The following is a 15,223-nucleotide window of genomic DNA, read 5'->3' as shown; positions in this document are numbered from 1 at the left end:
AGTGCCATTATCATTCACTTTCATACAGCTACACATTGGTGCATGCAAATCCATGGTGATGGCAGCTGTGAAATGTTGATGCACATCCAGTCTTCTTATATGCACACTTTACTAATTGTATAACAGCCTATGGAGCTGGTAATATTGTAGTCATCTTGGTACAAACTGCTGTCTTATATCTCCCAGCCATAACCTGTCTCTGGAGATGGAATGTCCAGATTATCAATGATGTCATTCCCCATATCATACATTGGCAAAGTGCTCATAATATGGCAAGCTGAAGAGCAGCCTGTGTTGGTGGCAGCTTCTCTGACTGGAGCTAAAGGAAGATCATGGCTTCTTTGAGAGACTGCCATTGATCGCCAAGTCTAGACACAGTTTAGATCTGAAAGATGGCATTAGCAATTATGAGCTTGGTGTGGTTTTGCACAGAGTGATCTTGCAATTTTTGACTCTCATATGGCTGAACTAGCAGACAGAGATACAAGTGCCACAACAGTTGCAGCTTGTCACTGCTGCAAAGCTTTGATATGCCTCCATTCATCCATACATGTCAAACGTTTCCTTGACTGATTACAGTCTTACTATGATTCCTATGACAAGGTGCAGCATTCCAATGTCACTGAAAAGTGTTATTCATACCAAACGCTCGGTACGCAGTGTTGCAAGTACATACAACATTAGAGACAGCACTAGGATCAGGAATGTCTCACTGGAAAGGTTGCTGTCAAATATGCAGACAAATGCAAAGTTAATAGAGTACTTGGCACAATAGATCATTGACAAATTTGGCAAACAACCATGGCATGTAGTTGTAGCATGGGGAACAATAGAGGCAGCCACTCATTGCTTAGAGGAAGAAGCTGATACTAAAATGATACTTCATAAAGTTGAACCATCTTCCTGAGGTGCTACCTTTGTCCATATTCACTCATCTGATACAGATGTACTGGGATGATAACTTGGACGATAACCCACACTATGCTCACAATCATCCTGTCCTATTGGCACTGGTCAGAGGAAGAGGCAAATTCCTCTTTAACCTATTTATAATGCTTTAGGATCAGAAAGGGTCGACACACTATCTGGCTTTAATGCCTTTGCTAGAAAACTTTCCAACAAGAAAGCTTGCCATTTCCAGCACAACCACAACTGGTAATCAGATGAATACATTTTAAAGTATGTTGCAGAACTTCAACCGAATACAACACCATCAGATGCGACAACTGCTGCATTAGAACATTTTGTTTGCAAGCTGGATGTTGTTTATTATGCTGGATGTTGGAGATGTCAGATGGGCTCTGTTCCAGAAGTGCGCCAAGTGAGGAAAGATCCCACTAACAAAGTTTACTCTTTACCTTGCCATACAATACACAAATCGCCAATGTAGGATACAGCGAAATGACATCATTGCTAATCCAGATATTCATCTCCAAACAGGTCTAAGGTTGGGAGGTACAAGATAACAGTTTTGCATCCAGAAAAACTTTAGAAAAACTTTACAGCTGCCATCACCATGGATCTGCATGCACTGATATGCACAGCTGCATGAAAGTGGATGATAGTGACACCCAAAAGCATGAGAATTAGATGGCAGAGGACACACAACCATCAGATGACGACAGTGAACATGATTGACGTTTGATACTATTGTTCAGGACATTGTTAAGGTGCTATTTATAAAGAAGCATAGCAAAAACATGCCTCCCCTTTTTTGCAAATAGCATCTTAACAACTGTTCTTATCAATCCAAACCTAGACCAAAGTTATAGAGCATGAAATTATGGTTAATTTGACTCATGAATAGTTGCTGTAAACCATAAATGAGGAAGAAATTGCTAATTTTCTGGACAAGTTTGTGGCCATTTTGAATGCCCCCTCTTTCCACGGCCACAGCACTTGTGGGTGTGGCAACATGTGGGGTCTGAATCATGGGGGCAGGGGAGAGACCTTCAAGAAAAAATATGTCCCAATATTGTACCTCAAATCTGTCATGGAGCCCACAAATCTTTCCAATTGTTCCTTGACTTTCAGGTAAAAAGTATGCTGGACTATTGATTTAAGGTACACGCAAAGACCACCTAGATATGAATGCTCATCTTAAAGAAGTCACATCTAGGACCACAGTCTGACTTCTGTGGGAAAGTATTCACTCCACCTAGAACTTGATGAAACCATGTCTATGAAGGCAAAGTATCAAATATAGATGAACTGTCAGCAGATCACCCACAGCCCGTCTCACCAGCTAACCTACCCTGTTCATGGGCTATTCCATTTGCAGTTGTCCTTCTCTGCAATGCAATCAGAAAGAAACATGGAGGCTAAAGAAAGGAATGGGGGTCCTACTTTAGAGCAACCTGTTCCTAAAGTAAGTCTGAAACAAACACTCAAAAACTAGGTAAGCAAGAGAGAGAACATGGAAGAGCCAAGTCCTCAGTACCTGCTGCTGCTGAAAATGCAGGAGTTCCACTGGGCTCATCTCTCCATTGGTTTCTCCACTGGCTCCTCCCTCTCTTCCACATCCACCACCACCACCACCGCCTCCACCTCCTCCATCAGTTGGATTATTTAGGCTGCTGACACCATTCTGACTGGAGGGAGTGGAACGTATTGTCTCCGAGGCAGATTCAACCATCATGACTTGCTAGCAGCACCTGCATAAAGAAAGTAGTAACAAGATCTCTGAGCAAAGATTACAGCAAAACTGCTAAGGTATACTGGAAGGCATTACCCTGCTGAATGTTATTTGTATTTCTGTGACCTAACCAGGATGGGCAGCCCCTCTTCCTAAGGTTTCTCAAACTATCACCAGATCAACACACACCCTCCCAAATGTACACAAACTCCAAAGAGAACAGAAACCAATAAGTTATTTGCTAGTGAACAGCTGTGCCCACAAAGCTGTTATCACAGTTAGGCCATCAGTAGACATCAGCTTCTTCTTAAGAAATTTAAAGGCTCAGCTACTAGGGGCAGTTTTCACAACCAACTAGTCCTGGGCCTGCTCTGGCTCATAGAGCTTTGGGAGGTGGGGGGGAGTGCAAAAAAGCCCCTAGGAAATAGAATTTGTAACTGTATGAAACACTAACTATTCTTGTTGTTGTTACTGGGTTGTAGATTGTGATGCTTTCCATGGGCTGGGCAAATAAGTCTGCTGGAGTACATCCCGGAAGATAAAACCTCATTTCATTACTCTATACAAGGCCATCAACATACAATTTCAAAGAGAATTATGGCACAGCACCTAGAATGCTTCCAGACTGAGGACTCCTAGTGCTACCAATCAAAAGACATCAACCCAATTTGTACAACCAAGCTACGGTAGCTTGTTGTGAACTGCGGCAAGTGCCAGGCACGATTTGCATAATCACCACCTGGCCACGGCTTCTCTTGACGTCTAAACCTGGACAGTATGGCTTGTTGGAAGGTTAACCCTCAAATAACCCATGGGCTGTTGTAAGGTTATTTGAGGGTTGTTTAACCCTCCAACAAGCCATGCTGTCCAGGTTCAGATAACATAAGGTACAACTGGGCAGCAATTATGCAAATCATGCCCAGCATGCACTGTGGCGCACAGCAAGCCACTGTGGCTTCTTTAAGCCATGGTGCTTTGTTCTGATTGTGCAAACCAGCCTGTTGTGCAGCTAATCTGTCTTCCCCTCCTTAACAGATTTTCTGTGGTAGGGAAAAAAAGACAGAAGCAGTTGAAGGAAAACATGTGAGGATTAAAAATGAAAGACATCCAGACCCTCCATAAAGTTCAGTGAATGAAGCAAGGCAACTGCACAAGAAAAGCCTCGTTTGGAAGCACCTCGAGGCAAAGGACTGACTGGTAGCACTGAGGCAAAGGACTTCCCATGTTTAATCACAAGACTGCCGAGTCTTTTACCTAACTATGCAGTCAGCTCAAAACACTTTTGGAGAAACTAAAATTTCATCAGAAAGCGAGGGGTACTTCAGGAAATGTTTACCTATGAAAAGACCTTTGCCCCTGCCCCACTCTCCATGCAGTGCTGTTTAAAAATGGAGAGTTAACAAATACCAGGGCAGGAAATGCTAATCATTCTTCATCCATTTTACTGTTAAGAAATGGAAGGCAGCCTTCTTTTTTCAAATAGCAGTATTTTACACCAACCTTAACTTCAGCCTAAAAGTACTTAACTTCTGTTAAGTTAAGCTGTTCAGCGAGAAGCAAATTACTGCTATTTGCTCTTTTTTGTTCTAAGGTTAAAAAAAAGAGATTAGCAGCTATTTCATTTTTTTTTCATGTTTCATTTATTTGTGCCCACCTCTCCTTCCAAAACGAAGCCCAAACCAGCTAAATATCCACATACAAAATTACAATACTAAAAAACAATTATGAAAATGTTAATTAAAATGCTACAGTAAACTATCAAAGTTTTGAGGAAATCAATTAATAAACAATACAAAAACCATAAACATCAACAAACGAGGAAATCATAAAACACATACTTTAGCCAAATATATATTCACTAATGACACCAGTCTAGCAGTTCATATAACAAACTATTGGGACATATCATTAAAGGGGACAAATCCACTCTAAAGCCAGCAGAAGCCAAGAGAAGAACCAGGCACACACCCCAATTAATATGGCAATAGCACAGGATACTCCAAGTCGCTACACCACAACACCCCATCATCCAAAACATGCCCTCTCACTGTAAGTTAATACAGAGGCAGGTTAATATCCCCTTGCATTAGACATGTTTTTAAGGGTCCAAGGGAAAACAGCCAGCAAGACAAAACTGAACTACTGCTGGTCAAGTGCAAAGAGTACAGCAGGAGGAGCACATCCTGCAAGTAAACCAACAGTCAAGTGCCAGAAGGAACACACCAGCAGACTATCTAAAGTTAGATTGTTCGAAAGAACTTGGCAAACCAAGGCTAAATCTATTTTGGAAATAGAGCTCTAGCATTTCACAGAAGCTGCCAGATAGGTAAGGAACTACTAGAAAGGAGCTCAGGTTTTAAACCCATCTGCTATCCCAGAGCTGCTTTGCACAAGACATTTTTGCCACAGATGGCACCAGGAGCATGCAAAAGTGTGCAAAAGACCATCCTAAAAAATTGCCTGCCCACCTGTCTAAATTAGAAGTTAGCACCACAGGAGTTGTAATATTGGACCAAGCAATGCAGCAGCCCCAAGCTTTTACAAAAAAAAAAAAAAAGTGAAGTGTTTCAGTTTCTTTTCTCTTTAAGATTAAAGTGGGACAGAGGTAGAGAGAAGCTGCCTCTGCTTCAACATTCGCGCATACTCTAGGACAGGAGTGGGGAAATGCAGGCTCGGGGACAAATTCTGGCCCTCCTGGAGGTTCTCTAGATGGCTGCACCCTCTTCCTCTGGCCATGCCCCCAACCACCAATTGTTTGGTGGTTTCCTTACTTGGAGTAAGAGCTTTAAACTACTATATGCTGGTATTTGTTGTATTTTTGGCCCCACCCCTTTTGCCTTTGGCCCCACCCCTTTGCCTTTGGCTGTCCCCAACACAAATGCGATCCATTTGACCCCAGGCTGAAAGAAGTTCCCCACCCCTGTTCTAGGGGGCTATTTGTTCCAGTAGCAGAAAGTGACTGTGTGGAAGCCAAGTAAAGTGTGGAGGCCAAGGAAGTTAGCAGTTCAAAAAGGACAGTTGGGAAGAGACAGTGCCTGACACAGATGATTGTCTGAACTTCCCCAAGGAAGTTCCAAGGAAGGAGGAGATAAATGATGGGGAAATCACACACTGCCACTTATAATTATATGCATAATGCTACAGCCCTCAGGTTCAGGTCTAAGGATAACAGACATCTTTGAGCTCTTCGGTACAGTGCCGGGGACGGAGTGGAAGTAATCATCTCCCCACACACTCTATGTGAGAGTTCAGCCAGAACCTCAATTTTTTCTCCTGCAGGATCCTTTGAAATATCAGGGCTCTCACCACCATTGCAGTTTAAATAATACTGGGCGGGGGGAGGTAATTTGGATTGGAGCACTTTTCCCTTCACTCCCCAAAGACCCTTTAAGCTGCATATGGGATAGCCCCCATAACAACATAAAGTAAATTGGGGGAGGAGGAGAGAGATGAAGGCCATCAGACCTATATCCCCCAAGCTTAACCCGCCCCCCTCAAATCAGGCATTAGGTTGAAGGGAAGCAAGTAGCAAGCTTCAGCCTAATGGTCACCCAGCAAGTGGGGTGTTTGTACTTGCTCTGCCCTCATGCTGCATGTTGCCGGGGTTCCATGGCAGCATAGATTCATGATCGTTGATTGTTTCATTGCTGTTTTGTTTGTTTTTTCTTCTACACACAAACACGCCTTTAGCTTTTCCTGCATATCTGGGGTGATTTGCTGCTGTACTAGTTGGTATGGGACCACCAACTTTCCGATATGATTATAAGGAGGACAGGCAGGATGGTCCTCCTAAAGAGCTAGACAAGCACACACACACACCTCTCTCTCTCTCTCTCTCTCTCTCACTCACACACACACACACACACACACACACTGACAGAAGGAAAAGTAGAAAATAAGTCTGTTTTGTTTTTAAAATTTTACTTTTAGTTCTCACACGTATTCAGAATCATAACTTCTGACTGAATTTATTTGGAGTATCTGCTTTCCCTGGCTCAACCCACTGTCCCTAACACGTACAGTGAGAGATGTTCTGGAATAGGGATATGCAACATGGTACGCTTCAGGAGTTTTGGACTACAACTCCCCTAACACCTGACCAACCAGCCAACATAGACAATCAGGCATTATAGGAGATGTAGTCCAAAACATCTGAAGGTCACCAGGTTAATGTTTTTATTTTAAAATGCCAGATACTTCGGGGGTGGGGTTCAGAAAAGGCTCTTTTGAAATACAGCTGGGGATCCCTTTTCCAAGTTTCTGGTTCAAGATCCTTGATAACACACTACAGTCACATTTTCAAGCTTTCCTCTGCAACCACAGAAACTAGTCTTTTACTTTATGTATAAAGTGAAAACAGATTCTAATAGGTATCCACATTTCTTCAGTAACATAGCAAGTGTTTATGTGAATTTAAAGGAGGAAACACCAATTATCTTAAACTGATAACACCAATTCTATTAAGATCAATGGACAAATGTTTTGCCACCCTGATTCTGGGAGTGCCATTTCACCCTAATAAACCTATCTACAATCAAACTAACAGTAAAACAAAACTGCTAACATGCAACAGACACACCAGGGTGTCTCATTTTAATTTTGTCTCTCAACAAAGAAAACAACGGTAGCCATGCATCCTTCAAGGCAGCTCCTTCCCAGAGCAGCAAAGCATAAAGACTCAGCTGGGTCTGATCAGACAAGTGGTCAGCAAGTTTGAAAGAAGAAGGGGGGCAGAAGAAGAGAGATTTCTTTTTTCTAATTTTCTTCCCTATGTATGGGTTTTTCCCTTCTTTTTTGGCATGATAGACCGACAAACTGGGAACAACATAATTGCTGAAATGTGGCGTGTAATAATAGCTATTCAGAAGCTGATCATTCATATTAAACAGGGTGAGGCAAGCTTCTCATTTGCATGTTTGAGATTATATGCATTTCAAAAGTCATTTCCGCAGGGTGTATGAATGACATTAATTCCCATGTGGAGTTGTCGACTCCCTCCTGTAGTCCCTCACACTATCAACCACACACACGCACGTGCACACACACACACACACACACACACTGAATGACATACTTGTAGCTGCAGGAGAATTCAAGGGCACAGAGATTACTGCATTTTTGGTTATACTGAAAATATACACGTTTCAGGCTAGTGATGCTGGGGCAAAGAATAGGATGACACTGGGAAAACAATGTCCTGAGCCAAAGATGGTTGTACTTGGGCTGTAGGAATTACAAAGTTAAAAGGAAAAAGAGCAAATATTTTGCAAACAAAAATAGGGATATAATTCAGTTTTAATAGCCATATGGTAACTACGAAGAACTACAAAGCTGCATGACAAGAGTTTTTCAAGCATATGTCCTTCTATTTCACGGAGCTCGGAAGAGACAAACCCCTTTTTCTCCAAACAAGTTGCTTAAAGCCAGTTGTCAGTAAGAAAACTCGTCAGAAAGAGAATCTCAATCACACAATCATTTTTTTGATATAGCTGTACGCGTTGTGAATATTGCCTTAATATCAGCTATACACACGGTGCTTGGACCTTCAGGGTCATAGTTCTCTTCTCCCTTTACTTACATTTCTATCATCTTTGCTTCCAATTTATCACAAGCTCCTTCAAAACAATGTTAAGAATATTTTCACTGTACCTCAGTACACAAGAAGATCAGTACCTCTGTTCCTGCACAGTTCCTGTAAAATTTTACAGTTCCCATAAAATTTCAGGAAATTTTGAAGCGGGGGGATCCTCCCCCACCCCCCTGTTCTTTTCCTAAAGAAACTGAAAATGTGGGAGGAAATGGAAGAATATGCAATATTCTTTTTCTTTCTTTTTAGCGCTCTTTACAGATCTAAACTCACTTTGTTACTTTAGGGACATAAAATGTATTATGTATAACTTAGGTATAAAATTATAAAATCATCATTTAAATTAAAAACATAAAAGCAAACAGTTAGTAAATTTGTAGCTATTGTCTGAATACACTGTATGTTTACATTGAATATACCAAAATATAATTTTATAGGTAAACAAAGTTATACATAGTATATTTTAGGCACTTCAGCAAACACCTGAATCATTCCAAAAGCTAGAACCAGGAAGAACTAGAAGCTGAGGAAAACTGGTGTACAGCATCCGCTCCTATTCATGAGGAATTGGTTGGAGTGGAGTTTAGGGAAACCTGGTCTGAAGGAAAAGCTACTGAGAGCTTATTTAGCTGAGGAAGACTTTCTTACCTATTAGGAAAGGTAACCATGTATATTTAAGAACTTTTAAGCAATTTCAACCTGTTATTTGAAGAATGATATTTATTCCCTTTTGAAAATAACTCCCCTTAATAAACATCTTAATTTTTGTTTATTTTGAAAGGTTGTCTCTAGTGGTGGTGTCAATCCCATGCCTGTGCGATGTGAACCAGGCTACTGAGTTTCTCATTGGTATAGAGGGTTTATTTTGGTGGCAGCATTTAAAGATTTTATAGCTGAGTTAGAATTCTCCAAAGGTGAGGTCTAATTCAGAACATTATTAAAAACAACAACAGTGGCAGCGAGTTCTATAGACCCAAACCTCACTAAAAAAAAGAAGAAGAAAGAAACAGATGGGTTAACCTACACATCGTTCCATTGCATGTTGTAGCAGTGTTGGGATAACATACAGTGTTTCCCTCACAGGTGGGTTTTAGAACTACATTCATTGGCTGGGTTCGCAAGTCATTTTAAGTCATGGTGGTTTATAAGCTACTCACAGTAGCTTATAAACCACCATGGTTTATCATGTCACCTGCAAGAGGTTTTCCCCAACCATGGTGGTTTATTAAGCCAAAATAAGCCACCTGAAAAGCTGTGGTCAGTCAGCAGTGAGGTTTATTTAAACCATCACAACTTATCGTGTCACCTGGTGTGCCAATGGCTTAAAGAGTACTTTAAAGATCGCCTACAGAGTCGCTTGGCAAGAGCGGACAAAAGCGCTGCCGCGGCTTTGCTCCAGCCAGCAGATCTTGGTTTCCCAGGTCTGCCTAGCAACAGATTGTGCTCTGGGAAGGGAATAAAAGGGTAGCAAGCGGTTACTTTCTGGTCACTTTTCTGTGAAAAAGGAAAGTCATGCAGTTATCCAGTAATCCATCTGGAGGCTGCCCATGAGGAGACCCCATGTATGAAATTTTACCCCCTTCTAGCAAACTATCAAAAGAGTTAGAGCACCCACCCACACCCTTTTGGTGCCAATATATGGGGATAACAAACAGCTTTGAAAACTGGCTGGGAAGCAGGAAGCGGCAGAAGGAGGAAGGAGTGGGAGCAGGAAGTGGGAGCAGGAAGCAGCGCCTTGAGGATCGGGGCACCGCTGGTTGGATGGGGCAGTGGGGAAGTGGAAAAGTGGCTAACAATCGGCAACGTGTTGATATTAGTGGGGATCCAGCAGTGACAGGAGGCAGAAGAATACACCCCTAGTGCAAGACAGGCCAACTGGAGAAATGCGGGTGACCTAGTGGTGGCGCAGGAGATGCTGGGATTTGGTTTCCAACACAAAGGAAGCTGGGATACAATCCTGGCTGAGCAGGAGATATGTATGGGTGTATTGGAGGAGGGCGGGGAAAATAAGCTATGCACAGTAGCTTACTTGTCCGATCGTGTGGGGGATACAGTCGCTTATAAGCTACCGTGCATAGCTTATAAACGATCATGGCTTAAAATGACATGTGAACCTAGCCATTGACTGCTCCACCATCTAGCCAGAGCAAGCCCAGAAACACAGGACTCAATAAAACAAAACCCCAAACTGTCAAGAACTCACACTTTCTTCACATATTATGATATAGTGACTCTAGTCACATGGTGGGAAACCAAGCATGACTTGGAATATCCCTAAATGTCCCTCTGCAAATGATTCATATGATAAATTTTTAATAAGGAATGGAAGAAAAGCTATGCCAGGAATCTTACAGAGAGGATTTAAAAAAACATTTTCTCTACGGCTTCAAAATATTCAGAAATTTTACATCTTTAGTCTTTCTCTAAAAGTCTTCCTACTACACAGTTTTTACAAATCATTTGGGGGCTGGGGGAAGACCAGGTAGCAATATATGAACACCTTGTCTTAAACATTTGTAGCTGCGTAAATTATGCAATTATGAATTGTGCTTATCTCTAAAGAGGTACAACATTCCCTCTCTTATACAGGAGGGAATGCCTCTTCCAAAGAAGTGCCTGCTGTGATTCAAGTATGCATCATCCAAAAACAAAGTAGCCTTTCCCCTTGAAAATGATTAATATGCACATCAACTGATTCAAATTCATACAGTCACTCAATTAAACATTAAATCAGGCAATAGCCCTAGTTTTCTCATATTCATATATTACTGGTGCAGTGTTCCCCACTTCCCCATGACTGGATTCCATGCCACACTGACAGCATTTGAATGAAAGGCCAACTTGGGATAGACTGATCATGCGGAAAGTAACCATGTCAGCACCGATTCCATCATCCAAATAGTACTAGTGTGGCATGGAAACTGGGCATAAGATGCTGGTAAGCATAGCACTATCAACAATAGATGCATCAGGTCTTAAAGTGATTTTTCTGCATCAGTAATGCATATGTAGGGGCTAAATTGGCTGGAATGTACATTCAGTAGGAAAAAAAAAGGTTCTCTTCTAATTTTATACACATTAACAATATTTACATGTGCACATAAACATTGTGACACACACCCAAATGCACTTTGTGTCATGTATGAAAATGCCTTTACTGAGAGAACTGCCTGGGCTGAATTGGGGGCCTTAAAAGTTGGCAATCATGTCCAGCCTAACGCCTAGATTAAACTTAAAAAAAAAAATCAAACTAACTACAAATCAAAAAACCTGCAGTCTTGCCTCTCAAGCTCTTCCTTATGATGCTTTAAACACATCTGCTTTTCTTCTCTGAGTTCTCATTTAATTATTTCCCTGCCCATCTGAAGACTGCTACTGTGGCAGAACCCAAAATAAGCCGAGAAATCCAACCACACTAGGCATTGTACCATGTACAGCTGCTGTAGATTTGGGGAGGGACCATAGTTCAGTGGTAGAGGATATGCCTTGCATGCAGAAAGTCCCAGGTTCAATATCGAGCATCTCCATTTTTTCACTTTTTTTTAAGAGCTAAGTAGCAGCTGATGTGAAACACCTCTGCAAAAGACCCTGGTGGAGAGCCATTGACAATTAGTACACAATATTGAGCTAGATGGATTGAGCTATTGAGACAAGATTGAGCTTGTTGTTGTTGTTGTTCAGTCGTGTCCGACTCTTCGTGACCCCATGGACCATAGCACGCCAGGCCTTCCTGTCCTGCGCTCTCTCCCGGAGCGTGGACAAGTTCATATTCATTGCATCCGTGATGCTATCTAGCCATCTCATCCTCTGCCGTCCCCTTCTCCTTTTGCCTTCAGTCTTTCCCAGCATCAGGGTCTTTTCCAGGGAGTTTTCTCTTCGCATTAGGTGGCCAAAATATTGGAGCTTCAGCTTCATTATCTGTCCTTCCAATGAGCAGTCAGGGTTGATTTCCTTTAGGATGGACTGATTTGACCTCCTTGCAGTCGAGGGGACTCGTAAGAGTCTTCTCCAGCACCACAGTTCGAAAGCATCAATTCTTCGGCGCTCAGCCTTCCTTACAGTCCAGCTCTCACAGCCATACATTACTACTGGGAAAACCATAGCTTTGATTAGACGGACCTTTGTCGGCAAGGTGATGTCTCTGCTTCTTACTATGCTGTCTAGGTGTGCCATAGCTTTCCTCCCAAGGAGCAAGTGTCTTAATTTCATGGCTACAGTCACCATCTGCGGTGATCTTGGAGCCCAAGAAAGTAAAATCTGTCACTGCTTCCATTTCTTCCCCTTCTATATGCCAGGAAGTGATAGGGCCAGATGACATGATCTTAGTTTTTTTAATGTTGAGTTTCAAACCAGCTTTTGCACTCTCCTCTTTCACCCTCAACAAGAGGCTGTTTAGATCCTCTTCGCTTTCTGCCATTAGGGTGGTATCGTCTGCATATCGGAGGTTGTTGATAATTCTCCCAGCAATCTTAATTCCGACCTCTGATTCATCCAACCCGGCATTTCTCATGATGTACTCTGCATATAAGTTAAATAAGCAGGGTGACAATATGCAGCCTTGTCGTACTCCTTTCCCAATTTTGAACCAATCGGTTGTTCCATCTCTGGTTCTTACTGTTGCTTCTTGACCCTCGTACAGGTTTCTCAGGAGACAGGTAAGGTGGTCTGGTACTCCCATCACTTTAAGAATTTGCCACAGTTTGTTGTGATCCACACAATCAAAGGCTTTAGCGTAGTCAATGAAGCAGAAATAGACGTTTTTCTGGAATTCTCTTGCTTTCTCCATGATCCAGCGAATGTTGGCGATTTGATCTCTAGTTCCTCTGCCTCTTCGAAACCCAGCTTGCACTTCCGGTAGTTCTCGGTTCGCATACTGCTGAAGCCTAGCTTGTAGGATTTTGAGCATCACCTTGCTGGCATGTGAAATGAGCGCAATTGTGCGGTAGTTTGAACACTCTTTGGCGTTGCCCTTCTTTGGAATTGGAATGTAAACTGACCTTTTCCAGTCTTGTGGCCGCTGTTGAGTGTTCCAGATTTGTTGGCATATTGAATGCAGCACTTTAACAGCATCATCTTTTAGGATTTTAAATAGCTCGGCTGGAATACTGTCATCTCCGCTAGCTTTGTTGTTACTAATGCTTCCTAAGGCCCACTTGACTTCACTCTCTAGGATGTCCGGCTCAAGTTCAGTGACCGCACTATCATGGCTATCAGGGACATTCAGATCTTTCCTGTATAGTTCTTCTGTGTATTCTTGCCACCTCTTCTTAATCTCATCTGCTTCTGTTAGGTCCCTGCCTTCTTTGTCCTTTATCATGCCCGTCTTTGCACAAAACGTTCCCTTGAGATCTCCGATTTTCTTGAAGAGATCTCTAGTCTTTCCCATTCTGTTGTTTTCCTCGATTTCTTTGCATTGTTCATTTAAGAAGGCCTTCTTGTCTCTCCTTGCTATTCTCTGGAACTCTGCATTCAGTTGGGTGTATCTTCCCCTTTCTCCCTTGCTTTTTGCTTCCCTTCTTTCGTGAGCTACTTGTAAAGCCTCATCAGACAGCCACTTGGCTTTCTTGCATTTCTTTTTCTTTGGGACGGATTTCGTTGCTGCCTCCTGAACAATGCTACGGACCTCCGTCCATAGTTCCTCAGGCACTCTGTCTATCAGGTCTAATCCCTGAAATCTATTCCTCACCTCCACTGTATATTCATCAGGGATATGATTTAGGTCATACCTGAACGGTTTAGTGGTTTTCCCGACGTTCTTCAATTTAAGCCGAAATTTTGCAAGAAGCAGCTCATGATCTGAGCCACAGTCAGCTCCAGGTCTTGAGCTAGATGCCTGATATAAGTCAACATGTTCTTATCTACCACAGAGGGGGGGAAACTTTCAATATATATTTGCACATGGGACGTAGTCCTCTAAGGCTCCAAAGGTCTAATGAGGACCAAGTGCTATAATGTGGGAGGAGATGTTCATTAGGAGAAAAGTGCTTTCAAGTTAAGAAGACTCATGCTCCAAATCATAGTTTTTACTTCTTAAAGTACTAAATATTCAAGAGCCTGGACAGCATGTGGACTTCCAAGAATTTTGGGGAAACAGATATTTCCTTATTGTCCACAAGGAACAATTATAAGAATCCTGTAAGTTTTGATGGAGAAAATGTTTATTTTTCCCCACAATAGTCCCAGAGCTATATCCTGATGATTCTAGTATATAGGACATGTGAGCTTGCACTAGAATTCCTGCCTACTGCCAACATGGGCATCCATTTAAGCACCAACAAGCTAAACACAATACAGAACATTAAAATGAAAAAATAACCGCCAATTGTACTTTCAATCTTAAGATAAGACAGTGGCTAAATATTTCTCTGGTCTGGGGAATAGGACATAGAAATGCCAAGAACATTCCAGACTGAGCCCATGCTGTATGAGTCTACCCAAAGCTTTCTCTGCTTCCCAGCTCTCATACCAACTGAACAAGGTATAGACAAATTATGAAATTCTATTGAAATCAAGCTCTTACCAGTTTGTTTGCAAAAGCAGCAACTTGCCCTACATATTTGCCTTTTTTAAAACTAGGCATTAAAGCAATTTTTTCTCTTTTTATTTATTTATTTATTGCATTTATACCCCGCCTTTTTTCCTCTTGCAAGGAACCCAAGGCGGCTGACATTATCCTCCTCCTCTCCATTTTATCCTCACAACAACAACCCTGTGAGGTGGGTTGGGCTGAGAGTGTGTGACTGGCCCAAAGTCACCCAGTGAGCTTCCATGGCCAAGTGGGGACTAGAACCCGGATCTCCCAGCTCCAAGTCCAACACTGTTGCCGCTACACCACACTTTAGTTTTTCCAACTCTTAATTTCAATTGTTAAACTTTCATGTGTTTGACAATTTTTTTTCAAGCACATGTAACTTGTAAGAAAAATCAATTTTCAAGTAAAGACAACCATTCCAAGTCAAGTGAGAGTATATTCCACAAAGTGTTTGAGAATATGCAGTTTA

At 42.0% G+C, this 15,223-nt stretch overlaps 1 protein-coding gene across 6 annotated transcripts in view; it reads right to left on the bottom strand.

Moving 5' to 3' along the window:
• FOXP4 (forkhead box P4) overlaps window positions 1–15,223 on the bottom strand; it is a 181,479-nt gene that overhangs the window by 129,625 nt on the left and 36,631 nt on the right. For 5 of the 6 annotated variants that reach the window (XM_084853115.1, XM_084853117.1, XM_084853120.1 and 2 more), the window contains exon 2: window positions 2,441–2,654. The exons of the other annotated variant lie outside the window; for it this stretch is intronic. In XM_084853115.1, coding sequence (XP_084709241.1) covers window positions 2,441–2,638 — 198 coding nt within the window. In that variant the 5' untranslated portion in view covers window positions 2,639–2,654. The remainder of the gene's footprint in view (window positions 1–2,440; window positions 2,655–15,223) is intronic. 6 annotated transcript variants of the gene reach the window in all.

Source organism: Heloderma suspectum, chromosome 4 (genome assembly GCF_057233095.1).
Source record: "Heloderma suspectum isolate Gila_16-S chromosome 4, 16-S_ref, whole genome shotgun sequence".
Taxonomy (NCBI): domain Eukaryota; kingdom Metazoa; phylum Chordata; class Lepidosauria; order Squamata; family Helodermatidae; genus Heloderma; species Heloderma suspectum.
The sequence above is the reverse complement of the archived record's forward strand: the minus strand, read 5'-3'. Positions and strand labels throughout refer to the sequence as shown.